Consider the following 23,667-nt stretch of genomic DNA (forward strand, 5'->3'; position numbering starts at 1 on the left):
CCTCCTGAGTGGTCTCCCAGCTTCAGCCCTTGTAGCCCAATTGCATCAGAGTTGAGTGCGGAGTGAGGAGTGAGCTAGTGAAGTCAGAACTTATCAAACTTTTGCTCAAGTTTCCCCATTGGCTTCCATTGTCCCTTATAAGTCCAGGGTCCCATAAGACTTCTTCCTCTTACTTTTTACCCTCATCTGTCGTCCCCCACACTCACTGCACTTCATCCACTCTGGTCTCACTACTGATCTTAGAACACACTGGACTGACTCCCACATGAGCGACTTTGTACTTGCTTTTTCTGCTGTCAGGAAACCTGAGTGCATGACCCCCTTCATCAGCTCCTTCCCTTTCTTACTCAGATGTCCCCTTCTCAACGAGGGCTTTTTAAAACAATCTTCGTTGTTGAAAATTGCCACTTCTTCCCCAGATTTCTTTTTTCCTCTTCTTCCTTTTATTTTTTCTATAGCATTATCATTACATTATATAGAGGTGTTTCTCTTATTATTCTGTATGTGTCTTCCTGAAAAAAAAATCTGTGAAATCATAAACCAAAATAACACAACTTACGAAAAAAGTGTTAGGTACAAGCCTTCAAAAATCTATGGAATTTTGCAATCAGGACACTAATAAAGAAATAATTCTACTAGTAACTTTCTTCATTGATTTGCTGTTTTGTTAAAAAGAGAAAGGGCTTCCAAGATGCACCTTCAACTTCTCTCAATAGTGTAATGTCATAGAAAGTGAAGTGGTTTGTGAAGACCCTAAACTGGCCACTAGTCACTACCTGCACTACACAAAGGAAGGCACTTTTTATTTTTAGTTTTTAAAGTTGTTATTTGTTGTGCTGCTGCTGCTAATCATTTCCTTTTATTTTAAGGCTCACCTTTGGGTTCAGTGATAAAGCTTGTTCATGAGCACCTTAGATCCTTAATATTCCAGGGGGATATCATATATAAATCACTACAACTTCTGTGTTATACAAATATCAGTTCCTATCTCTCAACCACATATGAAGTAATTTGAATAAAAGAAATATGTGCATTAGTAAAACCGACTGTACTATATATTTTCTTTGTTTACTGTCTATCTCCCTGAACTAGAAGATAAGCTCCATGAAGGTGTGATCCTATTCTGTGTTCCTTTTTCAAAATTCTCATTTGTATTCCCATTTCATAGATGTTTACTAGGTATTTAATAAATATTTGTTGAATTACAGAGCAAATAAATCAATATCTAGACTTCTCCGGAATTCTGAAGTAATTGAAAATATGAATGCTTTCTTTTCTTTAAATTGAACAACTTCTTTGGCTTAATAGTTATTGACATTTAAGACGGTAGCCTGATTTATGTGTGTTATTTAGAAAGCCAAAAGTAAATGTGTTGTGGATGAAGTTCAAGATTCAGCATTCTGTAGGAAGATGCAATTTCATTCTGTGACAACATGTTTGAATAGGAACTAACACGTAGATTGTGCTTTTCTAGCAGGTGCTGGCATAAGCATTCTGCACACATTAAATAATTTAATCCTTGAGACAAGTCTAGAACAGCAGTTCTCAGAGTGTGGTTCAAGAACCTGTGGCGGACCCTGAGCCCCTTTGCGGGGGGCGGCCACAAGGCCAAAATCATTTCATCAGAATAGACCTTTGTACTTTCTCCCTTTGTTGAGCTTTTGGCAATGATTTAAAAGCAGTCGTGAGAAAACTTCTGGCACCTGAGCGCGTATCCCGAGGCAGTGGTGCCAAACTACACCAGCTGGCGTGTTACTCATCCCTGTCACACACCTATGAGTAGAAACCAAAATCTAGCTCTCTCAAAAATAGCCTTAAAGTAGTAAAAATTATTAATTCTATTAAGCTTTGACTCAAATACAATTTTTAAAATATTCTGTGTCGAAACGTGAATTACATATAAACTCTTCTGCTGTACGCCAAAATGTGATGGCTGTCTCAAGGTAAAGGATGTGGGAGGTTGTCCGAGCTGGGAGCTGAACTGGCTGCTTTTTTGCATGGCACCCCATTTTTACTTGAAGTAGTGACTGACAGAAAAACTATAGTAATTTAGACTTGGGCATTTGGCAGGATTTTCTTGAAAATGAAGAAAATAAGCTTGTCGCATCAATGAAAACAACTGACAGTATTTGTGGCTAAAGATAAAAATTGAGCTCATAAGTAAAAATTAGCATTTTGGAAACCTTGAACATGCGTACCATGAGCTGGACACTTTCGCATTATTTCAGGAGGTGTCTGATGAGATAGGTAGCTATATTAATTTGTGATTTTTTTTACATTGTATAATGAAACATGTCAGCGTTTGGAACGCCTGCATCACTCAGCGAACCAGGAAAGCCATGTGTATGGAAAAGATCCATTCCAAGTGCAGGACGGTCTAAAGGATGTTAATGTAACAAAGCACCAAAGTGTCATTTATGGGGTTTCAGAGTCCACATTGCAACTAACCTTTATGAAACTGACACTTGTTTAGTTTTACTACAGTATTAACAAAAATGTTCACAGCTATTTGAAAAAACAATTAAAATACTCCCCTCCTTTCCAGCCGTGTATCTGGGAGGCTGTATTTTATTAATATCCTTCAACTGAAACAACATATTACAAGAGACTAAATGCAGAAGCAGGTGTGAGAATCTAGTTGTCCTTTATTAAGCTAGACACTGGAAAAATTTGAAAATGGGTTAAACAGTGCCACTCTTAAGAATTTTTAGTTTTCTTTTGGATAATATAGTTATTTTTCATAAATGTCTTTTGTATTAATGTAATGACTTTGATTTTTTAAGGAATTAATAACTTTTTAAAGTTCACAGGTTTACTCTCTAATATGATAAATATGGAAGGAAAGAAATGTCACATAAACAAGAATTTAGGTGTCTTTAATGTTTTTGTATGTTGCAAAGGGATCCTGAGACCAAAAACTTTGAGAACTGCTTCTCTTGAAGAAGTTGGTGCTATTGCTTTGTTGACTGAGAAACCCAGACATAGGGGGTTAAGTCGGTTGTCCAAGATTACAGAGCTAGTCAGGGGAGAGCTGGGATTTTTCTTTTTCTTTTTCTTTTTTTTTTTTTTTTTTGAGACAGAGTCTCGCTCTGTTGCCCAGGCTGGAGCGCAGTGGTGTGATCTCTGCTCACTGCAATCTCTGCTTCCCGGGTTCAAACGATTCTCCTGCCTCAGCCTCCCAAGTAGCTGGGATTACAGGCACGTGCCACCATATCTGGCTAATTTTTTGTATTTTCGGTAGAGATGGGGTTTCACTGTGTTAGCCAGGATGATCTCAATTTCCTGACCTTATGATCTGCCCACCTCGGCCTCCCAAAGTGCTGGGATTATAGGCGTGAGCTACGGTGCCCAGACACCGTGAGACAGATTCTCACTCCCTCACCCAGGCTGGAGTGCAGTGGCACGATCTTGGCTCACTGCAACCTTTGCCTCCTGGGTTCAAGTGATTCTCCTGCCTCAGTCTCACAGGTAGCTGGGAACACACGCACACACCATCATGCCCAGCTAATTTTTGTGTTTTTAGTAGAGATGGGGTCTCGCCATGTTGGCCAGACTGGTCTCAAACTCCTGACCTCAGGTGATCCGCCCACCTCAGCCTCCCACAGTGCTGGGATTACAGGCGGGAGGCATCACACCTGGCATAGAGCTGGGATTTGAACCCAGGGCTCCAAAGTGCTTGCTCTAAACTCAAATCACATATGGTTACTTCTTGAGAAACCTCCATGGTTTGTAACTTTGCTAAAATCAATAAGCTTTGGTTGAACTTAGATGTCCTTTCAAGTTCTTTTCTCATGTAATTTCTTGATGTAAAATTAAACCTTCACCACGTGGATATCTGTTACATCTCAGTTTTTATGGCAGTACATATTTGCCATAAACTCACCAGCAAACAGATAAGCAGGAGAAGGTAAATCATATTTGAGTTTCTTTTCTTGGACCTTTCAGTTTTTTATTTAATCAGGGTTGATTTCTTAAGATTATTTGAAAGAATCTTTAAAAGAAATATTGTGCCATATTCAAGAATAATGTTGGTTATTTCTGATAACTTTCCTCTTATTTTGGTTGGTTATACTTTTTCACTGCAAACCCTAGAAATGACAGTTCAGTATACTTCTACTTTGAAGTAAAATATTGGAGAGCTGGAAGCTTATTTCAGTTTGGAGAAACAGGGGAATTGTATTTATCCCACTGTGTCTTATTAAATTATATACTGAAATAGATTAGCACAGTGCAAGATAAAACTAGTACATAAATGTAGCCATTTATGTTTCTACCATCAGCTTCAACTGTGGATTAATCTCACTGGAAGCTTGAATGGTTTCTTAGGGGAGAATATTGGAAGGGTAGGTTTACCCCAAGAGTTCCCTTAAATATGCTGTTAATTCGCATTGATTTCAGAGAAAACAGAGAGAATCAGTTTGACTTCCCCACTGGCTGACTGCATAGGCAAACTGTTCACAGTGCTGTTTAATAGAAATCTCAGGGACCCTCCTGCTTTCTCTGTTTTCACATGGACTGACTCAAATATGGAGAGGACACTAGGGACAAATTACTTGGAGAAAATCCCATACTTGTTAGTCAAACTTTTGAGTACAAAATGATGACTTTATGGTGAGATCAAGGAATACGCAGCACAATCTTTGACTTGTGTTAGTTTTTTTGATTGTTTGAAATAAGATATATATTCTTTCAATTGTAGCTACCTTTCATCCTGAAATGTCTGATATTTATTTTACAAGGCAGTAGTAGAGAGAGATAGGGTGAAATACAGAGAAGTTGGGTGGGTGATATATATATATATTTTTAGATCGACAGAAGATGATGGTACATCTAAGTATATTTGAAAGTCTGCCACTGGGAAGTATTTAGAAATATTTATGATAAGCTAAGAAAACGAAGCCTGGGAATTTGCTGTGATAATAGAGCCACTCCTCATTGGAGGGAGAATTGCCTAGTTTGGGAATTAGTATGTACCATTCGTTTATGTCCTTTTTCTCCTTTCTCCTCCTGCTCTTCCTCCTCCTGCACCGCCGCCTCTATTTTCACATTTAACAACCAAACGATTTACTTGGGTGGTGACAGAAAGTGCAGCCTGAACTGCCCTGCCCTAATTGCCTTTTCTTAGCTTAGCAGATAGAGGACTTTGTCCTAAAACAGTCATAGGTATCTTTTACGTGTAATGCCTTCTTTTCCTCTGGGTAGATACCCAGGAGTGGGATTGCTGGATGAAAGGGTAGTTCTACTTTTAGTTCTTTAGGAAATCTTCACACTGTTTTCCATAGTGGTCGTGCTAGTTTACATTTCCAGCAGCAGTGTAAAAGTGTTCCTTTTCACCACATCCCTGCCAACATCTATTATTTTTTGATTTTTTAAAAATTATGGCTATTGATCAGGAAGATGCAAATCAAAACCACAATGCAATGCCTCCTTACTCCTGCAAAAGTGGCCATAATGAAAAAATCAAAAAATAATAGATGTTTATGGTGATGGGGTTAAAAGGGAACACTATTACACTGGTGGTGAGAATGTAAACTAGTACAACCATGGAATACTATTCAGCTGTGAAAAAGAGTGAAATAATGGCATTCACAGCTACCTGGGTGGAACTGGAGACCATTATTCTAAGTGAAGTAACTGGGTAATGGAAAACCAAACATTATATCTTCTCACTCCTAAGTGGGAGCTAAGCTATGAGGATGCAAAGGCCTAAGAATGATACAATGGACTTTGGGGACTTGTGGGAAAGGGTGGGACGGGGGTGAGGGATAAAAGACTACACGTTAGGTACAGTGTACACTGCTCAGGTGATGAGTACACCAAAATCTCACAGATCACCACTAAAGAACTTACTCGTGTAACCAAACACCACCTGTTCCCCCAATACCTATGGAAATAAAAAAATTAAATTAAAAAACCAGTTATAGGATCCTCTTACAGCATCAAAATGTGGACCTGTCTATATTTGCATATTTAAGTAGAGTGGCACATATCTAGTTCTCTATTTAAACCTCACCCCAGAAGTACATTTGAAAATCATAATTGTTGTCTTTAAAAAGATTGATATTACTATTATGAAGAAAGCACGTTGCAGTGTGAGATTAAATTCCTGGCTTCAATAGGTATACATAATGAACTGCCAGCAGCTGAAATTTGAATGACTACACTTACCAGAAAAGGATCCTCTACCCACATTTCTCAGAATAGTTGTTCACAAATGATACATTCTGCCCTGTGCTTTTGTTTCTCCCTGGAATTTGAAAAATAAAACTTTTCGCTCATGGTAAATTCATAAGCTTGGGGCATGAAAATGTTTGAATTTGATATAAAAGAAGTTTTGAAAGGAAGATTAGTGGTTTAAGCTGAAAGATTAGTCGCCCTGGGAAATTCAGCTGTGGCAAAAGCAGAGTTCAGTAATAAAGAACCTGCCCTGGCTGATTGCTCCGTTCACGCTGGCATTCTGATCCTCCCGGCTGGACTCGCACCTGATTGACGGTGCTGATTATGATGGCTTAATACAGCTCATCGTCACTTTACCAGGACACGTGGACTTTGTGGGCTTCAGAGACTCCTCCCCACCCCCCCTTGTTTGTGGTACAGTTGATTCTTCTGCTAAGTGGAGGTTGATTATTTCTTTATTCATTATCTCTTTAAAATGGAGGAGAAAAGGGCAAATTATTGAATAGGTAATGATTATCCTAGTGGAAGCTCTCTTGGGCGGAGTCAAAAGAAGAACTTGCAGTTCAACTTGCTTGATACCTCATAGTTGATTCCTATTCATTCTGCCATTGAAGGGTTTCAGGTGATAAGACTTAATTTTAGCTGTTGTGGAACAGCAATGAAAATCCATGGCAAGACCCCCCTTCTTGATGTTAGGGAAGCCAGGAGACACAGGATGAGGTAGTAGGCTCCAGCTGCCGCCCATGTGAAAGACTTTTCCTCTGCAGATAGTTGGGTCACGGTCCCTTTCTAGATGAGCAGAAGATTATTCTCACATTGGAGAGGTACCGTTAAATACATTTACATTGGATCTGAAAACCTTAAATGTTTACTTAGGGAAGTGTCATCTTCACATAAAATTATGATGTTGTGTAAGCCTTCCTTTTTCTCCACAACCTCTCCAGCATCTCTTATTTTTTGGCTTTTTAATTACAGCCATTCTAACTGGTAGCTTGTTGTGGTTTTGATTTGCATTTCTCTGATGGTGGGAGTGTAAATTAGTTCAGCCATTGTGGAAGACAGTGTGGTGATTACTGAAAGACCTAAAGACAGAAATACCATTTGACCCAGGAATTACATCACTGGGTATACACCCAGAGGAATATAAATCATTCTGTTATAGAGACACATAGACGCATATGTTCCCAATACCAATGACATGGAATCAACCCAAATACCCATCAATGATAGACTGGATAAAGAAAATGTGGTACATATACACCATGGAATACTATGCAGCCATAAAAACTATGCAGATCATGTCCTTTGCAGGGACATGGATGGAGCTAGAGGCCATCATTAGCAAACTAACACAGGAACAGAAAACCAAATACCGCATGTTCTCCTCTTATAGGTGGGAGGTAAATGATGAGAACAGATAGACACAGAGAGGGGAACAACACACATTGAGGCCTATTGGAGCATGGAGGATGAGAGGAGGGAGAGGATCAGGAAGAGTAACAGTGGATACTAGGCTTAATACCTGGGTGATGAAATAATCTGTACAACAAACCCCCATAGCACAAGTTTACCTATGTAACAAACCTGCACATCCTGCTGAACCTGAACTTAAAAGTTAAAAATTATGATGTTGTCTTGAGAGAATGTTAAGTCCATTCCTGTCCTTTGGGCAGACCTTAAACCTATATTATCCAGACAGATGAGACTCTTTCATAAATGATTTATGTTCTATTTTAAGAATAGAACACTTTCTATATGAAAATGGAAATTTCACTTTTCCTTAGTAATTTATTCTAGGGTCTTCTAATGTTCGTTGTTAGAATACAGAAGTATTCTTAACGTCTGCTCATTTTCCTGAGGAAGGGAATGTCTGTTATTTGAAATACACACACACCTCTCAAAGATTAATATGTGGGCCATTGGCTTTTCCCTAGGTCAAAGTTTTATAAGTTTACCTTAGAGGCAACTCAGTCATTTTCTTTATGAATCATTTCAGGATGTTCTCTTTCCCATTTAAAGTATGTAAAGATCAAATGCTTTTGCAGGGGATCTGTGCAGACTTGGATACTGATCCTTCTTTCTCCCTTTCTGTCCCCAAAGTTTTGTGTTTTGTTACCTTAATGCCCTCTTTTAACTTGATGACCTACTATATGTATTTCAATGGTAAATAGTGCTGGGCTCAGAGAAGTGCTGTTCCCCACCTTGGCTAATCTATGTCAAAATACGTGTCGTTATGATTTTAATTTGAACGCTTAAAATTCCAGGGTGTTGACATATTTTCCCCTCCCTCCTTCTTATAATGAATGTTAGTGTCTGTGTTAACCATAATTTTACAGCCATTTGGATCTCAAGATATTTGCTTGCCAACTATATGAAACCATTCTTTAAAATGAGCATTTTTTTTTCCTACTAGCTCACAGTACCCAGCCTTATAATTTGTACATAGTATAGGCATGTTTGGCTAACTATAAAGTCTATGAAAAATTGAGTTGTAGTATCATTTTAATTCATATCTGTTGTATACTATATTAAAATGATGATGCTCTATCAATTGCAAAACCAAATTCAAATTTTTGAGTTTCTATCTTGAAGCTTTTCCCTTTCAAAAAGATGTATGTTTTCTATGACTCATTCATGTAGGACACTGGAACCATATGAAGTGGCATTTCATTTTCTGTTGCTAAACAGAGTGCAAATGGCAAGACATTAATAAAGCCTGTAGCTCAGTAAATCCCACAAGATCAAAGCTACCTCCATTGCAGTTCAGCTTTATTAGACTGTTTGGGTAATAAGAGGAGATGATTTTAACTGAAGTACATAGCAAAAAGGGAAATTGGACACACAGCTACAATCAAATTTAAGAATGCACTTGAAATACAGCTCAGCACGTGTCAGGTGCAGCAGAAGCAGGTGGAACTCTTGGAACAGGACAAGGCTTGACGACTCCTGACTTTGAGTTACGTGTGCTATCACAGCATCTAACACTTTACTACTTACATTCCTGCATCAGACCTAGATTATAAGCTCTTAAGGGACAGCGACTGTGTCTTACACTTTGTATTCCCAATGCTGATTACAAAGGCTGGTACATAGAATCAATGCATGTTTATTGAACAGAAAGTTGTACAAGTCAGAGACATAAGAATCCTTCTTGACATCTCCCTCTCCTTCACATCCGTAACCAATCTATCACTGAATCTTTTTTCCCACCTAACTATTGTTTTAAAGCAGATCACTGCAGTGGCCTCTGGACTGGTGTCCTCCCACTACTCCACTCCCTCGTTTATTCCTTCTCGTATTACAGCCAGAATGTTCTTTTAACAACACAATCACACAACCTCTTCTAAGGCTTTTTGCTGTCTTTTTTTTTTTTTTCTGAGACACAGTCTTGGTCTGTCTGCCAGGCTGGAGTGCAGTGGCACAGTCATGGCTCACTGCAGCCTTGACTTCCTACGCTCAAGTAATCCCTCCACCTCAGCCCCCTTAGTAGCTGGGACTGCAGGTGCATACCACCACACTGGCTAATTTTAAAAAAAACTTTTTGTGGAGATGGCGTCTCACTGTGTTGTCCAGGCTGGTCTTGCACTCGAGCTCAAGCAATCCTTCTGCCTCAGCCTCCCAAAGTGTTGGGATTATAGGCATAAGCCACCACAACTGGCTGTCCTTTTGTAGTAAGAGCTAATCATCATTATCATCATCATCATATTGACAGTACTTTTTACAAGGTTATAAATAGGGTGATCACACATGTTGTTAATACTCGAACACTTGAATGTGAGGTGGGTACCATGGATAATCACGCGAGGATGGGATGGGAACCAGAACACGTGCTGGCCCTGCCTTCAAGGCCCTGCACAACCTGGCCCTGCTCATCTCGCTTCCAGTCACTCTCTTTGTACCTGCAGCAAGGCTTGCTGTTCAATCTTTCATACTGCCCAAGGGTACTCGCCATGTTTGCTCCTACCAGAGGGCCTGTTTAAGTGTTTTGAGTGCTGCCAACACTTTTTTTCTCAGCTCCTGCATTTCATCTTATTGACTAGGTTAAATCTCCTACTGTAAGTTCTTGTCATACTCATAGAAGCAATTTAATGTTTATTTATTTGAATGAATAAATGAATAAATACTTGTGAGAGGTTGGTGATATTGTATTACTAATATACTGATTATGATGGAATATAGTGATCAACAAAATGACAAAATAACCTATATATTTATATTTAAATTCTGTATATTCAGTTTATGTGCTATAGTTTCATGTGCAACTAGTTTCAATGTTAACATTTCTGATGTGCTATTTGATGTTTGTTAAATGTATGGTAATCGATAAGAACAGCTTAGTAATGTCACAAATAAATTACTAAAAATTTAAAGTTGGGTATGAATTCTTGAAAAGAAATTTTCTGTATTGAGAAATATGTGACATTTGGAGTAAAAATATATAGAATTGGTAGATTCTGGAGCTAGGTTATCTGAATTTAAATCATGACTTCACTGCCTACTGACTGAGTAGCATTGAGCAAGTTATTTAACTTCTCCATGCTTCTGTTTATTCGTCGTTATGATGGGTATAATGATGACATCTATTTTGTAGGGCTTTTGTGAGAAGTAAGTTAATATATATATAAGGCATTTAGAATGGTTTCCAGCACATAGTAAATAATAAATACTAGCTATTGCTGATGTTTGTGTTATTATATTTATTCATTCAACAAATATTTATTAGATAGCCCCTTAGTTCCTGGCACTGTTCTAGGTGCTAGGAATTCAGAAGTGATCAAGACTAATGTACTGCAGAATAACCTACAAACACTTTAATTTCAGAATCTGATAAGTATTGTGAATGGAATAAACATAATGACTTGTTGGGGCATATTGTGCAGGAGGAGCTTTAGTTAACTTGAAGGATGAGAAAAGATCAGCATGCACAGAGCATCCTAGGTGGAGGAAAGACCAAGTGTGAAGGCCCCACAGTAGGTGTCTCAGTCCGTTTGCTGCTGCTGTAACAGACTGGGTGATTCAAAAATGATGGAAGTGTATTTGACTCATGGTTCTAGAGGCTGGACAGTTCAACAACATGGCAGTGCATCTGGGGAGGCCCTTTGTGCTATATCATCCTGTCATGGAAGTCAGAAGGTCAAGGGAGTGCATGAGACAGAGGATGGGGGCCCAACTTATCCTTTTTATTAGGACCCCTTTCCCTTGATAACTAACCCCCTCCCACAATATCAGCATTAATCCATTCCTGAAGGTAAAGCCCGCATGACCTAGTCATATCCTCAAGGTCCTGCCTCTTATGACTGTTAGAATGGCCATCACATTTCATCATGAGTTTTGGAGGGGATGTTCGGACCATAATACTAGGAAAGAGCTTGGCTTGGGTTTAAATGTGCAAGAAGTGAAGTGTGCCTGGAGTGCTCGGTGTGAGCAGAGAGAGGAGGAGGCCTGCATGAAAGTTAGAAAGCTGATGATGCAGGTGGATCTTGGGGACTTTTGTAGAAAAATGAGGAGTCATATAATCCTGTTTATTTTGCTGATGAAGAAACAAAAACCTGTAAGTCCTGATGAGGATCATGTAGCTAATTAGTGATGCTAGAGCTAGAAGCCAAGTGTGCTGCATCCATATTAAAAAATGTCATTGAAACAGATCTACAAAACATTGACAAATCATATCTAGTATTCTGTCCATTTTCACAAAGTAAATGTACCTTTGTAACCATATCAGGAAATAAATTTTGACCTGCTTTTCATAAGCCATCCCATTACCTTCACCCTTGTCGCTATCCCATCCCTCAGAGGTAACCCTTATCCTTAACCTCTGACACCATAGATTAGTTTTATCTGGCTGTGAACTTTTATGAACTTTTGAATAGTTGCACATGCTATAAGCTTTTTTGAAAATCCTGCCTGGCTTCTTTCACTCGACTTGATGTGTGTGGGATTTACCCGTGTTGCTGTGTGTAGCAGTTGTTGCTGCATTCTTGCTGCGGTGCGCTGTTCCATTATGTGAATATACCACGAGTTTCCTGTGTTGTATCCCATTGAAAGTCACCAGGAGAGACCATTTCCGCGTGTGTATGAAAGGAAAGCTAGGTTGCAATTCATGTCTTTTATGTATGTATGTTAATCTTGCTTATCCTGTTTTTTAAAAACCAATTGAAGGTTATAGAGGAAACTTCTCTTTTATAGCTTGCATACACTTGACTGTTTTCTCGCAAATAGATTGCCTAGTTAAAACCAAAGGCTTGTATGTACAGGGATTGTCCGATGTGTCCCTTCAGTAAGCTATTAACCATAAGTGGAAATAACTTGGATGAACCTGTCAGATGCTTTCAAATGCAGGTATCATTGAGCTTTCAGCTTTTTGAAATATTATCTGAGGTGTATCGCATGTTTCCAGGGTTTGGTAAAGGATTATTTACTTCTTAATTGGGCCAAATAGCCATCGCTTTCATTTTAATATTAGGTTTGTTTAAATAGTAGATTTATTAATTAGATGAGTGCCACTTTCATGCGTACTTCAGTTTTTTTTTTTTTTTTTTTTAATATTTCAGATGACGTTGCTCCATATTTTAAAACGGAGCCAGGCCTACCACAGATCCACCTGGAAGGGAACCGCCTTGTTCTCACCTGCCTTGCCGAAGGGAGCTGGCCTTTGGAGTTCAAGTGGATGCGCGATGACAGTGAGCTCACCACCTACAGCAGCGAATACAAGTAATTGATAGCTTGAAAATAAGATCCCATTTCAGTTGATGTGTTTGGAATACTTGCCTTATTGGCCATCATAGCACAATGAGTGAAAATATTGCATTGAATTTCTAATGCATTCAAGATTAAAGGAATAGATTTGAATATGTAGTTAGAATGTGATTTACTATTCTCATATAGGTTGTGTTTACACCTAGGAAGTCTATCATTATATTTGTAAAAGTAAGCCCATTAGTGAAATTATCAGGCAACAAAAAGCTATGGTTACAGAGCAATGCCAATAACAGCTTTAGTATGATACATTTACTTTCCAAGGGCAACAGCCCCACCCACAAGTATTGCTCCTATCTAGGCACAAATGTTTAAACAGATCTTTAGTTTGGTAGCTTCTGGAGCTCTGAGTAGTCAGCAAAAGTCTTTCCTATCTGTTTTCAAGTGGAGATAGGGATGGATGTAATCATGGAGAATGGGCATGTATACAGCCTCTATATTCAGCAGCAAAAAAACAGTATATGTTGAAGTCCTGCCATGTGCCTGGCACTGTGCCAGGCACCAGGGATCTGATGCACATGGGGTAGACATGATGTGGGGACAGAGGGCCTGAACCTGCGGCAGAGCACGAGATCAGGATAAGACTGAGGTGTGGATTCACCTGGAGGCAGTGGCACAGCCTTTGGAGCCCAGGGTCTTACCACGCTTCAGAGCTTTCCAGGGCTATACTTTTGAGGATGATAATATTAGATGCTGCAGTTCTGTGCAGAATGGAGAACTAGCATGTCAGAAAAGTCCAGGAGGCCCCACCATCAATCAGCAAATCAGCAAAATCAGCGATGCCATGTTCTTCTTCAGATGAAATAAGAAAGAGTGGGCTGTACAGAGGCATTTTAAGTGGAATAATAAGCTGCTCAAATGGGGAATAGCCCACCCACTCACTCTCTTTACCTCTGAGGTTGTGATATGGTGGTCCATGGAACCACACTCAGCCTGCCCAGAATTTATGTGTGTGTCAGTTGTATGTGTGTTTGTATTTTAAAAATCAATTAAAAATATATATGGGAATGCTTACAGCATTTTTTTTTTTTTTTTTGAGACGGAGTTTCACTCTTGTTGCCCAGGCTGGAGTGCAGTGGCGTGATCTTGGCTCACTGCAACCTCCACCTTCTGGGTTCAAACAATTCTCCTGCCTCAGCCACCCAAGTAGCTGGGACTACAGGCGTGAGCCACCACACTTGGCTAATTTTTGCATTTTTAGTAGAGACGGGGTTTCACCATGTTGACCAGGCTGGTCTCGAACTCCTGACCTCAGGTGATCTGCCTGCCTTGGTCTCCCAAATTGCTGGGATTACAGGTGTGAGCCACAGCATATTTTTTTATTAGCTGCTAACATTTGACAGTTGTAAGATTTTCTGTAAAAACCTTGCTTCCCAGCCTCTGTAGACCAGTCAGAAGGCCTGGCTGCCTGGTCTGCAGCCCCAGTCAGGAGCAGGCGGCTGAGCAGAGCTGCCCCCAGCAAAGGCATGGACACTCCCTGGTTCTCCTCGGTGCTCTCTGGCAGCCCCCTCCCTTGTAGCATCTCACATGCTCTGCCCATTCCCATCACCCACCCATGCTTTAGACAAGTGAGTGTGTGACTGCTTACGTTATTGGGCCTACCCTGTCAGAGGATCTACACTCGGGGATAAGTTTATCATACTAGATCATAGCATGTTGAAATCAAACAGTCCTGAATCCCAGGACTGGCGGAATCCAGCTCCACTGCACCTGAGCTATGGTGTTATAACTTTAGGCAGGTGGCCCATGAGCCCTCCTGTAAGTGAAAAGAGAGTAATGTAAGCGTTTGCAAAATGGGAAAGATCCCTCCTCATTTGCAGTGTTGTGAGCATTTAAGGCTCGAGTGATCGTAGGCAGCATTATACATTATTACCATGTGATATTGTAAGGCTCGGTTTGTTAGAAGGGGTGTAAGAAAGCAAAAACAGAAAAAGTGAACTTAGAGTTGAGAACCTTATTTGAGTAGTGGCTGATGCAGATGACCGGAGTTCAGGGACTTGCTCTTCAACTTACCGGTGTGACTTTGGACAAGTTATCTAACCATGTTGATCTTTTCCCATCGGAAAAATGAGTACAGTAAAGCTCACATCACCCTCATTTTTATGAGGGTTCTCATAAAAATTAAATTACATAGTGCTTTGTATGCCCCAGAAAGACAGGAATGGAGTTTCAAAGAACCCAGATTGTTCTTCCTAATAAGAAGTAGGCATGATGTGGATAGTGTGTGACAGTGGCCTGGCGGCCAGGCTACACACCTTGGATGGTGGGAAAGGAATTGTTTCCTAGATCTTCAGTTTCCACATGGATGTTTTCTGAAATTGAATTCCCCAAGAACCGGCCTTTGTGTAGGCACCAAGCCATTTCTCTTTCCCGACCACCTGTAATAGTGATTTCTCCTCCATCCCAGGAGAAAGCACACCTGTCCCTTATCTGAGTCTTCCTGTGGAACTCTCTCTCGGGGGTGCAAGAGTTAAAACAGAATAATATCGAAGTTCCCACTATTAAAGAATTCTTTTGATTTTTTAAATGGATAATATGGGTCCGAAAGTATTATTTGCATTTCGTTGAATATACAGAGGATCCCCAACTTATGATGGTTCAACTTAACAATTTTTTGACTTGATGCAGGTGAGAAACCATTCTGTTTTTTACTTTATAGTATTTAATAAGTCACATGAGATATTCAACAGTTTATTGTAAAGCAGGCTTTGTGTTGGGTGATTTTGCCCATTTGTAGGCTGGTATTAGTGTTTGGAGCATGCTTAATATAGGCTAGGCTAAGCCATGGTGTCTGTGAGGGTAGGTATGTTAAATGCATTTTTGACCTAGGATATTTTCAACCTATGATAAGTTTATTCAGACATAACACCTTCATAAGGCAAGCAACATTTCTATTTAAAACAATTGTGTAGGCCCGGCGCGGTAGCTCACACTTGTAATCTCAGCCCTTTGGGAGGCTGAGGCAGGCGGATCATTTGAGGTCAGGAGTTCGACACCACCAACCTGGCAAACATGGTGAAACCCCATCTCTACTAAAAATCCAGAAATTAGCCAGGCATGTTGGCACGTGCCTGTAATCCCAGCTGCTCGGGAGGCTGAGGCAGGAGAATTGCTTGAGCCCGGGAGGTGGAGGTTGCAGTGAGCCAGGATTGCGCCACTGCACTCCAGCCTGGGCTACAAAGTGAGACTCCATCTTCAAAAATAAAATTAAAAAAAAAATGATGTAACGGTTTTATTTTAAATGCCAAAATGTACAATAAGCTATTATATATGCAACCTTTCAAACTTATAAGACAATTTGCAGTCAACTTAAAACTACAGGAAGAGGTGGAACGCTATTTACATTCTTCTTAAGAGCCCTTGCAAATGTATTTGTTCATTGGAAACACACAAGAAGACAAAACGTTGTTGGTTGTATTGAAGCAAGATTGAGGGAGTGACTCGTTATACATGGACTATTAAAATAAGCTATGTGCTTCACTACTATGACATGTGAAACATAAGGAGGAATGGGTGATTCTGAAGCAAGAATTGTTTGGGGTATTTGTAATAAATTATATTATGTTCCACGAGGGCCTCAGACACTGAGATGGGTTATCAGGAATCTATCATAGCTTCTTGCTATCTTCTTTTTTTTTTTTTTCCAAGATATAAAACCTGCCCAAAAATCTCATGCTATTTTTTCAAATTACTCTTTCATCTACTTCCTTCCAATAAGCACCTTCATTTATCATATGTTAGCCTTCATGAGACCTTTCTAAGTTTCAAATGAAAAAAACATGGATACTTTATGAAAATGGTAGCTGTTTCCTACCTTAACAGGACCCTTATTTTTCCCCACTTTGGTGTCAGTTATGAAAATGCTAACCTTATAAAGAGCAAATGCTATACATTTACTTTTTCTAGCTTCGACTTAAAATAGCATTTTCTTTGCTATTCAGTGCATTACACACTGCACAGTGAATTTCAAGTGTTGTATTTCTTTTTTTTTTTTTTTGAGGTGGAATCTCACTCTGTTGCCCAGGCTGATGTGCAGTGGAGCAATCTCGGCTCACTGCAACCTTCGTCTCCTGGTCTCAAGTGATTGTCAGCCTCCCGCATAGGTGGGACTACAGGCATGTGTCACCACGCCCGGCTAATTTTTGTATTATTAGTAGAGAATGGGTTTCACCATGATGGCCAGGCTGGTCTCGAACTCCTGACCTCAAGTGATCTGTCTGTCTCGGCCTCCCAAAGTGCTGGGATTACAGGCGTGAGCCGCCGCACCTGGCCTCAAAAGTTACATTTCATATTGATGCTCATGTCTACATTTTGGCACAGGTGACTACATTAGCAAGTTAATGGTAATTCAGCAATTAAACTAAGTTTGCATAGATGTCTTAGGTGGATTTGTATTGTTTTCAGAAAGCATTTACTCTAAATTATTTTCTACTTTGGAATGAAAAAATCTTTTCTAATTATATTCAACATATACATACACCTAAGCCAAGAATTTCTTAATGCTAGGCACAATATTTATTATTGTAACAGAAGGAATAATTGTATACTCTAAACTCCTAAAAATTTTACAGTTTTCTTATGTAACCTGCCTCTGTGGTTCAATTTCTATGACAATATAAAAACAGAAATTTGATGGATGTTTATTCTTGCTTTATTCCAGGGAAAATAAGAATGGTTAAGGGAAAAGTTATTTTTTTCTTTTGTTTTATAAAAAGGCAAACACATTTCACAGTATCAATAAAAATTATGAAATACCTGGGAATAAGTTTTATAAGAAATGAGTAGAACCCACGTGGAAAGTGTGTAATGAGATATAAAAGAAGATACTTATGTAGGAAACCCACGTGCTATAAAAATTACAGTTCCTTTGAAGCCATTGTAGAATTTTAGCCTAACATCAGTAGAGCTTTTCAGAAACCTAATATCAATAGCTGATTTTATTTTGCTGAGATAGGGTCACACTCTGTTGCCCAGGCTGGAGTGCAAGTGGCCTGATCATGGCTCACTTCAGATTCAGCCTCCTGGGCTCAAGCAATCCTCCTGCCTCAGCCTGTCAAGTAGCTGGGACCATGGGACCCACCACCACACCTGGCTAAGTTTTCTATTTTTTGCGCAGATGGGGTTGCACTGTGTTGCCTAGGCTGGTCGCAAACTCCTGGTGTCAAGTGATCTGCCAGCCTTGACCTCCCAAAGTACTGGGATTATAGGTGTAAGCCACCGCACCTGGCCTGGATATTTTAATAAAAAATGCCAATGGGATTTTCTGGGGAAGTAACTGATGAAGTTTTTCTGAAGCTCATCTAGATATATAAACAGAAGAATACCAACAAATTTTCACAACATTAAGTGAATAATGGGGAGGATTTTTTTTTTCTAGAACCTAAGGCATATTAGAATGCCATAATAAGTAACATGTTAATAGTATAAAATTAAACAGTATGCCAGAGGAGCATTTTGAACCAGACAATTATATTTATAAAAAATATATAATCAAGGCCAGGCGCGGTGGCTCACACCTGTAATCCCAGCACTTTGGGAGGCTGAGGCAGGCGCATCACCTGAGGTCCAGAGTTTGAGACCAGCCTGACCAACATGGAGAAACCCCATTTCTACTAAAAATATAAAATTAGCTGGTTGTGGTGGTGCATGCCTGTAATCCCAGCTACTCGAGAGGCAGGAGAATCACTTGAACCTGGGAGGCGGAGGTTGCAGTAAGCCAAGATCGTGCCATTTTACTCCAGCCTGGGCAACAAGAGCAAAACTCTGTCTCAAAAATGAAAAAAAAAAAAATAAATTATATATATATTCAAATGAGTTCCCAAACCAATGCTAAAAACAACTTTTTGCAAACAACATTCAAAATAGATCCTCATTAAACATCAAAATAAATTTCAGATACAATGAACAATTAAATATAAAAAAATGGAAACATAAAGGGAATATTTGAATGATCTCAGACTATACCAGGACAAAGTACAAAAGCATTGAGAAACTTCACCAGAAACAGATCACAGATAAATTTACAAATATTTACAAGTTTTGTATAAAAGATAGAAACTTTTTAATTGCCCATATGCTTAAATAATCTTACAAGTTAAAAGGCAAGCAACAAACTGGGACAATATTTGCAACGAATCAGACAGTTGTGTCTCTAATAACCTGGGGTCTCCTGATGACAGTGGCAGAGATAAAACTTGCGTCTCCTTCTTTGTTTGTGAATGTCATCCCAGGCAGCAGGTGTAAAGGCAGGGAAATGAAGCAGGGAGGAAGGAAGCACCAGTGCAGGGATCTCTTATCAAGTTGGCAGTCACTCTAAGTGGCTGGAGCTCAATCTTGTTTGGAACTTTTATGGAGTCTTATGAAATGCATCTCAGAAGTGCCCACCCTAATGAGTGAAAGAGGAAAATACTTATCAGTTCCTGTACTTGGCTGATAAATATGGGCCCCATGGTTATTAGCCTTCATTTCTAATTAGCTCAAGCATTAATAAGCAGCTAAACCTGCTGGCTGTGGTGCCAGAGAATCCCCAGGGCAGGAAGCAAGAAATATGAGGCATGGGTTGAGGCAAAGTGATGCCAGCTGCGCCACCATAAAGCCACTCAAGGCTGCCTGGAAGTGCTGACCACAGCAGCAGCTCAAGTAAAAGGTAGAGCTAAAAGGATTTTTCTTTCTTTCTTTCTTTTTTTTTTTTTTTTTGAGGGAGAGGGTCTCATTCTGTCGCCCAGGCTGGACTGCAGTAGTGTGATCATAGCTCATTGCAGCCTCGAATTCCTAGGCTCAAGTGATCCTTCTGCACCAGCCTCCCTAGTAGCTGGGATCACAAATGGGTGCCACCACAGCTAGCTTTTTTTTTTTTAGACACAGGGTCTTGCTCTGTTGCCCAGCCTGGTCTTGAACTCCTGGTCTCAAGCAATCCTCCTGCCTTGGTCTCCCAAAGTGCTGAGGTTACAGGTGTGAGCCACCACTTCCAGACTGAAAGGATTTTTTAAATGCAGTGTAAGAGGACAAAATTGAGTCTATTCCTTGAACCCCTCAGTGAAACTTGTACCTGCTATTAAGTCTAATTCATGAAAGAGTCCCTTCTCGGAAGATAGTCAACTATAGTTTCTAACAAGAACTTTGTTCAAGAGAGTTAGTAGAACAAGCTATTTTTCTTATTGGACCAAGTTTCAAGGCTATAATTGGTATTTATGTTCTCCTGCCCATTCTAGGTATGCATAACTCTCAGCCTGCTCTTCAGCTAGTTGAATTTCCTTGGTGCTGGGTGGCCCAGGCCCTCATCTCAGCTTTTAGTTGCCTTGCCTTTGTTGGGCCATGGATTCTCTAATTGCAACGGGTCTTGCGAGTACTAAGAGATACCCCATTGACTTCTCTCCTCCTCACCTCTGCTGTGTGGCACCAGCCCTAGTGTCTCAGGGTAATTAGAGTCATTTACCTCCATCAGTGTAGTAACACCTTTCTTTTTCACCAGCCCACTGGCGTGAAGTACACAAAGTGACTAGGATGAATTAGAGTCAAATTCTCTGGGTCCCTTTTTCTTCTATAGGAAATCTCCCCCTCTGAGAACTCAGATCTGTAATCCAAAAGAGCCTAAAGTTCGGAAAAAAACAAATAGATGGCCAGGATAGGGGCCAATCATATCTTGACCTCAGGTTCAACAATTTTTTTTTTTTTTTTTTTTTTTGAGACGTGGTCTTGCTTTGTTGCCCAGGCTGGAGTGCAGTGACACAGTCACAGTTCATTGCAGCCTCTACCTCCCGGGCTCAGTTCATACTCCCAACTCAACTTCCCACATAGCTAGGGGTGCAGGCACACACCACCATGCCCAGCTAATTCTTTTATTTTTTTGTAGACACAGGGTTTCACCATGTTGCCTAGGCTGGTCTCAAACTCCTGGGCTCAAGTGATTCACCCAGCTCAGCCTCCCCAAGTGCTGAGATTACAGGCGTGAGCCATCATGTCCAGCCAACACTACCAGGCATTGTTCCGAATCCTATTATCCTATTAGTGTGGCTACTTCCAGGTGATGTAATATCTACTAGGCCTACCGGATCCCCTGGGGAAAGTGCCTGTTTTCATACCTCCTTCAGTAAGTACAATGAGTCCCTGATCTGGGACAACTCTGTGCAGGCTGCCATGTGTATAGGAGGTATTCAAGCTCCCAGATTGTGGTGCTGGCCTAGTCAATGAGCAGAGAAGGCAGATCCATATCCAGAGGAGATACTGAGTTTGATTAGGAAGAGTCACTGCATGTTTCCATGGTAGAAAGGTCAGATATAAGCATCCAGTCACAAGTGGCCAGCTTGAAGAATCGTGTCACACTGAGGGTTCAGCATCATTCTCTGCTGTTGCCAGGTTTGGCATCTGGCAGTGGCAAAAGCTAGATTAGCTTTGGTGAGGAGGAGCTGTTGCTGCTGGATTCATTCATAGCCTCAGTCCTTGCCAACATGACCGATTTATGTCCCATTTTATTAGTTGAGAAGAAATCTAAATGACACCCACAGCTGAGTCATCCTCTTCAATTGATTGATGAGTGAGTGCCTTATCTGAAGTGGATGCTCTCGAGTGATATAAAAAATCCACATATTACACCCACCCCCATTGGGCTATTAACATATGACTTTCTTGTTTCTGAATTTCCAGTTCTGTTTCTCCCAGGCCTCTTTCCCATCAGCCAAGCCATTTGTTACTGCCCAAGTGTCTCTTTGTATCTATTCTCAAGCCATTTCTTTCTCAAATCTCTCCCTATTCAAACTTAAGGACCAAAGGTACTACTTGCAGCTCTGTCTGCTTGGAAGGCTCTTCCTTCACTGTGCTCCCTTTGGCCACGCATGAGTAAGGTCATAGTGTGACATCTTCATTTTCCGGATCAAGGTGACCCATGTATAATCCCAGGCCTGAGTGTTTAACTGTTCTATCAATTGGTGAGGCCTGTGTATAACTGAGAGAGTAGTCTTACTCTTATGGCTACATAGTTCTGTTAGTAATTCCCTCATAATGCTTATCTCTAGTTGCATATTTTCTTTCTTTCAAGACAGAGTCTTGCTCTGTTGCTTAGGCTAAAATATATATATGTATATACAAAATATATATATTTTGTAGAGATGAGATCTCACTATGTTCCCAGGCTGTCATATTTTCTTAATACCTATGGGATCAGGACTTCAGTTTGTCCTAAGGACATCAGAAATTGCTCTTCAGTGTATGTAGTTCCCTTCTGCAGAAGGCATAATCTTATTCCAGGACCTTATGGATGCATGCTTGACTCTTCTTTGGGGCTACTAGAGACTCCCCACAACATCCTTATCCACAACAGATATCTCTGGCAACATTCTATATGCTGGGATACGTGGCTTACGTGAAAGGGCAGCTTCTAGAACTGTTGTCTAATTCTGTGGCTGAGTCCTCTCTTCCTCTTTGTCTCCCTAAAAACTGGCAACCTGGGTCAAGATAAAGTAATTGGGATCTGATTAACTGCCTCATTTGAAACAACTGTAAAACTGGACAAAAATATGAACAGTTGTTTTCAAGACATTGGATATCAGGCAGTGAAAGAGTGATCACTGAGAGATGGAAGACAAACAAGGTGAGCCCTATAATTGCCCTCTGCTTACTGCCTTGAGGGGATTTCTAGGCTGTGGCACAGAGAAGGAAAACCCAGGCAGAACCTAGAAGACCTTCTGAGTTGAAGAGAGCTGAGTGTTTGGAAAGATCAAGGCAGCTAGATTTCTAAGGGCAGGGTATTGGATAAGAGAGCACTACAGGCCAAGCGCAGTGGCTCACGCCTGTAATCCCAGCACTTTGGGAGGCTGAGGCAGGCAGATCACGAGGTCAGGAGATTGAGACCATCCTGGCTAACATGGTGAAAACCCGTCTCTACTAAAAATACAAAAAAAAAAAATTAGCTGGGCGTGGTGGCGGGCACCTGTAATCCCAGCTGCTCTCGAGGCTGAGGCATGAGAATGGCGTGAACCCGGGAGGCGGAGCTTGCAGTGAGCTGAGATCTCGCCACTACACTTCAGCCTGGGCGACAGTGCAAGACTCGGTCTCAAAAAAAAAAAGCCACTACACAGAGAAAGAATGCTGGAATCCTCCAGAGGGTCCCCCTTTAATATTTGGCAGAATATTCATCAGCACATTCATGTGAGAAGACTACCCCAGGCCAGGGAAAGGACTATCCAAGAAGATTAGAAGCAATAGTTCCCTGTGCTTTCACAGGACTCAGCGGAGTGTCTTTTCTCACCAGCCAAACCATAAAACCTCATATTCATGAGTTTATCAGATAGCTTGCACAGAGTTGTCTTCGGTCAGGAGAATGATTAACCTTAGACCAAATACTGCTCTGGTTCTGCCTAACAAGTCTTGAAAAGCAAGACCCAAAAGGATCAAACTATTGCTCAATGTCTTCACAGTATCAGAGAACAAAGTTAATGAATATTTATAGGAATGGAAAAATTTCCAGTACCCAACAAGGGAGAATTCACAGTGTCTAGAATCTAATCAAAGATCATCAAACATATACAAATGCAGGAAAGCATGACCCATAATCAGGAGAAAAATCAATTAATTGAAACCAAGCCAGAACTGACACAGTTATTAGAATTAACAGAGAAAGATAATGAAACAGTTATAACTGTATTGCATATGATCAAAGTAGAGACACGAAAAACACAAAAAAGGCAAAAATCAAACTTATAAAGATGAAAATAATGTGTGAGATAAACACTGGATGGG

The 23,667-nt window shown here is 40.3% G+C and overlaps 1 protein-coding gene across 4 annotated transcripts in view; it reads left to right on the forward strand.

Moving 5' to 3' along the window:
* Nucleotides 1–23,667, forward strand: part of SDK1 (sidekick cell adhesion molecule 1) — a 989,261-nt gene that overhangs the window by 330,217 nt on the left and 635,377 nt on the right. For all 4 annotated transcript variants that reach the window (XM_063667220.1, XM_063667221.1, XM_054494717.2 and 1 more), the window contains exon 2: nt 12,729–12,888. In XM_063667220.1, the coding sequence (XP_063523290.1) occupies nt 12,729–12,888 (160 nt within the window). The remainder of the gene's footprint in view (nt 1–12,728; nt 12,889–23,667) is intronic.

This window comes from Pongo pygmaeus, chromosome 6, assembly GCF_028885625.2.
Source record: "Pongo pygmaeus isolate AG05252 chromosome 6, NHGRI_mPonPyg2-v2.0_pri, whole genome shotgun sequence".
In the NCBI taxonomy this organism is placed as follows: Eukaryota; Metazoa; Chordata; class Mammalia; order Primates; family Hominidae; genus Pongo; species Pongo pygmaeus.